Raw genomic sequence first — 8,097 nt, 5'->3', positions numbered from 1 at the left:
TTTTTTTTTTTTTAAGCTGAGCCATCCTGCCACCTGTTGGCAGCTCAGCAGCAGCTCAGCTTGGGCCGGGCATCAAACTGCAGTTGCTCAGAGCTCGCACTCTTGAGTGAGCTCTTAACCAACTGAGCCACTTTGCCGGCCCCACATTTTGCTCTCTTAACAGTTGAGTATTCTTCAAGCAAAGCTGGCCTGCAGCATAGGAGAAGCATGTCCTCGGCACCCACCATCCCTGCCCTCACCCCCTGCCCCTCCACAGGCCTCCCTCCATTCCAAGTCTGGCTACCACTGTTCTCAGTGCTCAAAGGGCCTATTTCTCTGTTCTAGAACTTTTCAAGCTAAGACCTTAGCTGCCAGACTTAGAGGGCTGTGCCCCCCAGGAGTGCCTGTGCTCTTAAGAGGAGGCTCTAAAAAAGCCCTGTGGCTCTTCCAAAATGATTCATGACTACAGAATTCCTGGCACAGAATAAACACCAAGGGGAACAATTAGGGAAAGGAAGCCTGAAATCTTATAACATCACTGGTCCTGCCAGGCTGCCCCAAAGGCCAGTGGGTGGTGGTCACTGCCCTGGTGGGATGTGGCAGTGTAGAGGTGGGGGCATTCGTGTGTCTGGATACACCCACAGCTTAGGCGTGGGAGAGTAACTGTTCCACCACCATACACAACCTCCCACCCCTGCATGACCTGTCAATCAACTATTACATCTTACACCTGTGCAGGCAGCCGGCTTGCTTCTGGCTAACCTGAACATGTCGCTCCCTCACCTGTGGAAGATGAATTTAGTCATTAACCAAGATAAAGATTACATTTCATAATAACTTTTATGTTCAATAATTTATATACACTGTCATGTTCCAAAAAGAATTTATATGCATACTGATTTAAGGATACAAATCTCATCACATGTTCTCTAACTTTCTGAGTGCAGTGATCCATTGGGATGAACTATAGCATAACTCATACTTCAGTGTAAGGGACATGATGGATGTTTGCTCTTTCTCCAAGTGGTGCTTATTTTTTATATACTAATATTTGGGGGGCAAACAAAGTATAAGTGCATACACACATTTCCATGTATGCTTATAGGCATGCACATACACCCACACTGTGTGTGTGTGTGTGTGTGTGTGTGCGCGCACGCACACAAATGCATGTGCACCACTCCTGGGTACATAAGTAAATATGGTAGAGATATAAGTACAGATATACTCATGAAGATTACAAGAAAATATATATTTAAGAAAATGGATAAGCAGATATAGATATAATTAGCTTTATAAATATATAGGTGAAAGACATGGATATAGAAACAGACATAGGCATACATCATAGACATAGGTCTGTTATTACATATGTAGATTCATACTTAAGTAGATGCATAGATAAACAGATGACACTATCTCTACTGGTAACCCCTAAAGTGCTATGAAAAGTAGTGATTGAAATTTGGTGATGGTGGTTCACGATAGTCATCTTTACTTTTCTCTGTAGGAGTTGGCGATTTCAGTGTGTGGGAGTTCTCTGGAAATCCTGTATACTTCTGCTCTTATGACTATTTTGCTGCAAATGACCCCACATCAATCCATATCATCGTTTTTAGTCTAGAAGAACCCTATGAGATCCAGTTGAATCAAGTGATTTTCTGGCTCAGCTTCCTGAAGTCTCTTGTGCCAATTGAAGAACCCATAGGTAAGCAAAGACACCCCTGAGTGAGTGAGTGTCCTTCCCACTGAACTTGTCCCCCTGGCCATGCTTGGATCCTATAGCTTGTGACTGACAACTGTCACCTTCATTCCTCCTTCCTACGAGAAAATTTCCATTCTGGAAGTTCCCTGAGGGTCAGCTGTTCATTTTGTTCTTCGGGGAGTTATTTCATGATCACATATTTCTGCCACAAAGACCCAATTCTGAGCTATTCCTTGAGAGCCATTTCTCACTTTCTTTCTGTATTTTAGAGCCGTGGTCATTTTTGTTGCATGCAATACCTCCTTTGATAGCTACTGCACCTTTAACTCATGAGAACATAATTCACAAGCAGAATAAGCTCTTCATTCTGCACTTGCATCAAGAATGGAAGAAAAGGGACCATCTTGACTGAATGCATTACCTTAACTTTATCCTAGAGGAGAAGATAGCATGGAATAAACGTCTTTTGTTCTTTACGTACAACAAAAGCAAGCAGCCTTCTCTGGTGAAATACAAACTCAGCAGTCAATTTTTTCTTTGAAAAGTGTATAACAATCAAATAACCTGGGCTTAATTCCCCTCAGGGTACCACCACTTTATCTCTTTGTTTCTCTCTCTTTTATTTTTTTCATGTGTTCGTCTCAAAAGCTCCCAGAATTGAGAGACTCTATCTGTGTGAATCGCAGGAGTTTCTCTTTTGAGTCATGCCTATGGTGGTGTTGCTGCATTCATAGGGCTGTCTTGTAAAGGGCAACCCTGTGGTCAGAGGTTAGATCTCCCCTCACCATGCAAGCAGGGCCTATTTGGAGATAGATCTGAGACACTGCCCTGTGTTCTGTGGTTGGTTCTGGTCCATTTCTGAACAACTTTCCTTAAGGCCCAGGAAATAGGCTCATGTATTATTGGCTGGGCCTGGGGCCCAGAGCTTACAAGGCACAAAGGCACGGGGCCCTCAACTCTTCAGGCAGTTACACATCCACCTGGAGAGATGGCCTGGGTCTGGGACCAGCGCACTCCACCTTACCTGGATAGGAGAGGCAGTCACAATGGAGAACCTACCTCTAAAACAGTTCTTTCTCTGGCCTAGCCTTTGGCGGCAAGCTGAAAAACCCACTCCGAGTTGTCCTGGTGGCCACCCATGCTGACATCATGAACGTTCCTCGTCCAGCTGGAGGCGAGTTTGGATATGACAAAGACACGACGTTGCTGAAAGAGATCAGGAACAGGTAAGGGGCAGCCATTGGGTCTTCAGGGGTAATACAACCAATGTCCTGTGAACCAGAGAGAGGAATTAAAGAAACTAAAGGCCTCTTTTCCTTAGTTGCCTATTTTTGTTGTATTTTTCATTTTTATCAAAACAGTGAATGCGTTATGGTTTGTTTGGTTTTTTTTTTCAGTTTAATTGAGGTACTATTGACAGATAAAATTGTAAGATAAAGTGTATGTCATGGTGATTTGATATATATTTACATTGTAAAAGGATTCCCACCATCTAGTTCATTAACACATCTATAAGTTCACATATTTACCTTTTTTCTTTTTTTTTCTTTTTTTTTGGATGAGGACATTTCTTTTCTACTTTCTTAGCAAATTTCAAGTATAAAATGCATTGTTATCAACTACTGTCACCATGTTATGCATTAGATTCTGAGTTCTTTTAGTTGTTTAAGCTTTCAGGGTTTTTTGATGAGTGTCGTGATACCACTAATCAGTATTTCTCAAAATACCAGTTGCAACCCACTAGTGGGTCATGAAATTCATTTAGGGGGTCCAGACCAACTCTTTAAAGTGGGGTGGAGAATATCAGGATGCATTTCATGTCAAGTACTTTTATAAAACATTTTTTTCCTTTTTAAATACGGATACACACAGGATCACCATGTAAAAAAGACATATTTCTACATTGTGTCTGTCAACAGAAAGTTTGAACCTACAGCTCTATGTAGTAACTTTAGTTCTCTGTTTATCAACTGAAGACATTGATCTGTTATCTTCCTGGTATGAAAAAAGGGCCTCTGCTGATATTTTTAGATCTAAGCTGTAACTTTCATACTCATCCTTCTATTCTTACTCCATCAACTACAACAGCATCTCTTCTCTTAACGTATAAGGTGAGCACCTTAGGCCTCACCTTGCCTGCATCAGGGCAGCTGGTATCTTTCCATTCTGTGTTCTTGCCATTTTGTGGGACCCGAGGCTCCCGTCCGCATGACTGGAAATACATGGGTATCTCCAGGCCTCTGCCCCAGTGTAACCTTACAGAGCCCAGCAAATAGCAGGGAGGGGGGCCTTGCAAAGTCACCAGAACTTCCTGGCCTCCAACCAGCCTTTTGGACCAGCGGGAATCTGGACCTGCAGTGGAAATACCTGGTAAGACTGCATCACTCCGCTGAGGCTACCACTCTTCCCTTAGGTTTGGGAACGATCTTCACATTTCAAATAAGCTATTTGTTCTGGATGCTGGGGCTTCTGGGTCTAAGGACATGAAGGTACTTCGAAACCACCTGCAAGAAATACGGAGCCAGATCGTTTCGGTGAGTATACCTGGGGAGGGCGGGAACCCAACCTTTGCCCAGCCCATCCAGTGACCGCGCAAGTTGGGCCTCTTTGTGCAGCCTTCCTCGTTTGGTTCGGTTTTCAAGGGACCCAGTACGAGGTGGCTGCATGGACATGTTTTTATCCTATTGCTCTGGGGTAAAGAAGGAAGAGGGGAGAAGCAAGGAGGTGGCCGCGGGAGGAAGGGGTGGTTACCGGCAAAGTGGACCATGTTAGGGTGTCGGAAATTTCAACAGTTTTAGTGGTTTCTTTAAAAGTAAAATTGTGGGCCAGCTGAGTGGCTCAGTTGGTTAAGAGTTCGAGCTCTGAGCAACGGGTTTGCCAGTTAGATTCACACATGGGTCAGTGAGCTGCGCCCAAGCTGAGCTGCCAACAGGTGGCAAGATGGCTCAGCTGGTGAGAGCACGTGCTCCTAACAACAAGGTTGTCTGTTCAATGGTGGGCTATGCCCACCTGCAACTAAGACTGAGCTCAGCACCTTGAGCTGAGCTGTCACCCAGATGGCTCGGTGGATAGAGCATGCGCTCTTAACAACAAAGTTGCTGGTTCAACTCCTGCATGGGATGGTGGGCTACACCCAACCGCAACTAAGATTGAACACGGCACCTTGAGCTGAGCTGCCCTGAGCTGCCACCGGGCGGCCGGATGGCAACTGGACTTGGAGCTGTGCTAGCTGCATCCTCCACAACTAAGATCGAAGAACAACTTGGCTGTTCCCCTTCCCCAATTCCCCAATAAAATCTTTAAAAAAATTTTTTTAAATAAAGGTAAAATTGCTTTTTACAAGTTACAAAAGCAATTTAAAAGTGATTTATTGTGAAATATTTAGAAAATACAGAGAAGTAGAAAAAAGTCACCAATAACGTTTATGGATGGGCATAGAATAATAGATGAACAAATGGAATGAAACTGTGTTCTTGGATGATCTTAAGATCTTATTCAATGCTTCATTTTCCCAAATTATATAAACTTAGTATAGTTCCAGTTAGCATCTGGATGGGATTGAGAAGGCTGGGTTTTTTCATCTTAAAATTTCAATAGAAAAAATAAAACACTATAGAGGCTTGTAATTGATAAGCCAATAAATATGTGGAATAGATTAGTGAGTGTAGAAGCAAATCATATCTACAGCAATTTAATAGAAAACAAAGATGTTATTTCAATTTAATGGGGAAATACTTATTTAAAAAGGGATCTAGCACAATGGCTATATGCCAGAAAGAAGACTGAACTCCTAATTACTATGTAGCCCAAAAATAAATTCTAGGCAGAGTAAACCTTTTAAATGTAAAACAATACCTTTAAATGGAAATGTAAGAGAATGTAATTTAGTATAATTTGGGACTGTTTTGGGAAACCTCTCAAATGAAGATAGAAAACCCCAGAAGTTTTCAAAGGAATTATACCCGTTTGACAACATAAAAGTTAACATTTTTTTTTCTGGCAAATAAATTCTACAAACAAAGTTAAAAGGTGAGACAGATTAGGGAAAATATTCACAATGGATTTGACACATAAAAGATTATTATCCATAATATTCAAAAAGCTCCCTGAAATTGGTGTGAAAAGGGCAAAACAGTTCAATGGCAAAACGTTAAAACGCCCCCTGTAATGTTCCTGCTGCCCAAGCCTGAGAATAAACAAGCAGGATGGGCCTTTCCCTCCCCCGCCAGGCTGACCAATGCTGCTCTTCCAACACCAGGCTCCACTTCCAGACGTGCTTTTTGGAATTTTCAGGAGCCCTCTCCTCTTATGAAGCCTGGCCCTTGCTTTCTGATGGGTCCCCACTACGGTACAGCCAGCGGGTGGGGAGTAGTCTGGCGGGGCCCTGGAAGAGCCTGGTCACAGAAGCCAGTGGGTAATGATCTGGAACAGTGGTCTGGGACGGGTCCCCAGCGCCTCCCCGCCCATGGATTAGGGAGTCCTTGAGCTGGGGTGTGGCATGATGTCCACTTCACACATGCACATACACACGCCCCCAAATCCTGAGGTCAGGCAGTTGGAACTTATCAAATAAACTGCCTTTATCCCCTGGAAATTTTGGGTTTTTTAATAGCATGGAATTAAGTTGACATAAAAACTATGACCCGAGAGGGAACTGCCTAATGAATGATGCAGTGTAGCGGGTGGCTGCTGTGGTTTTTAATTTGGAAGGCGTGTTGAGTATATGAGTCTGTAACATAGGCTGATTTACTTAACCAAGTTAAAAGATTAAAAAACTACTCCAAGCCAATTACCGAGAATTAGTTCTAAATTGAAATAATATGTCAACAACAGCCCTGATGAATACCCATCCAGGCTCCTTCTGAGTCCCCACAGCTGTAAATTGACCTGTCCTGTTCCACATGTTCTAGGTCTGCCCTCTGATGACTCACCTGTGTGAGAAAATCATCTCCACGCTGCCTTCCTGGAGGAAGCTCAATGGGCCCAACCAGCTGATGTCGTTGCAGCAGTTTGTGTATGACGTGCAGGACCAGCTGAACCCCTTGGCCAGCGAGGAGGACCTCAGGTGCATAGCCCAGCAGCTCCATAGTGCTGGCGAGGTAAGGGCTCTGTGAGTCCAGGCAGGGGTCTGGGCGGTATTAGGGTAATGCTAGTAGCCTCACAGAATGAGTTTGGGAGGTTTCCCTTTCAATTTTTTGGAATAGTATGAGAAGGATAGGTATTAATTCTTTGGATGCTTGGTAGAATTCATCTGTGAAGCCATCTAGTCTTGGAATTTTATTTGTTGGGAGTTTTTTGATTACTGATTGACCCAGAAGAAACAAAATATGAACAGACTGATTTCTAGAAATGAAGTTCACTCTTGGAAGATTATATGTTATTTCTAGGAATTTATCCATTTTCTTTTAGGTTGTCAAATTTGTTTGTGTATAATTGCTCATACTGTTTTCTTACAACCCTTTGTATTACTGTGGTGTGGGTTCGCTTCTCTTTGCTTTCTGATTTTATTTATTTGAGTCCTCTTTTTTTTTTCTTGATGAATCTGACTAAAGGTTTATCTATTTTGTTTATCTTTTCAAAGAACCAACTCTTAGTTTCATTGATCTTTTCTATTACTTTCTTAATCTCCATTTCATTTATTTCTGTGTGGATTATTATGTCTATCCCTCTGCTCACTTTGGGCTTTGTTATTTTTGTTTCCTAGTTCCTTTAGATAATTTAAATAGTTTATTTGAGATTTTTTTTGTTTCTTGTTTCACAATGCAATTCCCTCTTAGAACTGCTGTGTCCCAAAGATTTCAGATTATCGTTTTTTTCATTTTCATTCATTTCAGTATATTTTTTATTTCCTCCTTGATTTCTTCATTAACCTATTGATTGTATAATTGCATGTTGTTTAGCCTCCCCACGTGTTAGTGGTTTTTTTCTAGTTTTCTTCTTATAATTGATTTCTAGTTTCATACTGTTGTGAGTAGAGAATATGCTTGATTTGACTTCAATCTTAAGTTTACCGAGACTTGTTTTATGGCCTAATATGTGGTCTATCCTGAAAAATGTTACCTGCACACTTTAAAAGAATGTGTATTCTGCTGATTTGGGATGAAATGGTCTGTAAATATCTGTTAAGTCCATTTAATCTAATGTATCATTTAAGGCCATTGTTTCTTTGTTTATTTTCTGTCTGTGTGATCTGTGCATTGATGTAAGCAGGTTTTAAAGTCCCCCTGCTATTATTGTAATAATGTCAATCTCTCCCTTTATGTCTGTTAATATTTGTTTTATGTACTTAAATGTTCCTACATTCAGTGCGTAGATGTTTACAAGTGTTATATCCTCTTGTTGGATTGATTGATCCCTTTGTTATTGTGTAATGTCCATCTTTGTCTCTTTTTTTTTTTTTTTTTTTTTTTTTT

The 8,097-nt window shown here is 41.6% G+C and overlaps 1 protein-coding gene across 1 annotated transcript in view; it reads left to right on the top strand.

Moving 5' to 3' along the window:
• DAPK1 (death associated protein kinase 1) overlaps nucleotides 1-8,097 on the top strand; it is a 186,447-nt gene that overhangs the window by 171,749 nt on the left and 6,601 nt on the right. The window contains exons 20-23 of the mRNA XM_019624077.1: nucleotides 1,490-1,687; nucleotides 2,772-2,910; nucleotides 4,098-4,218; nucleotides 6,595-6,783. Of these exons, the coding sequence (XP_019479622.1) occupies nucleotides 1,490-1,687; nucleotides 2,772-2,910; nucleotides 4,098-4,218; nucleotides 6,595-6,783 (647 nt within the window). The remainder of the gene's footprint in view (nucleotides 1-1,489; nucleotides 1,688-2,771; nucleotides 2,911-4,097; nucleotides 4,219-6,594; nucleotides 6,784-8,097) is intronic.

Source organism: Hipposideros armiger, unplaced genomic scaffold (assembly GCF_001890085.2).
Source record: "Hipposideros armiger isolate ML-2016 unplaced genomic scaffold, ASM189008v1 scaffold_577, whole genome shotgun sequence".
In the NCBI taxonomy this organism is placed as follows: Eukaryota; Metazoa; Chordata; class Mammalia; order Chiroptera; family Hipposideridae; genus Hipposideros; species Hipposideros armiger.
The sequence above is the reverse complement of the archived record's forward strand: the minus strand, read 5'-3'. Positions and strand labels throughout refer to the sequence as shown.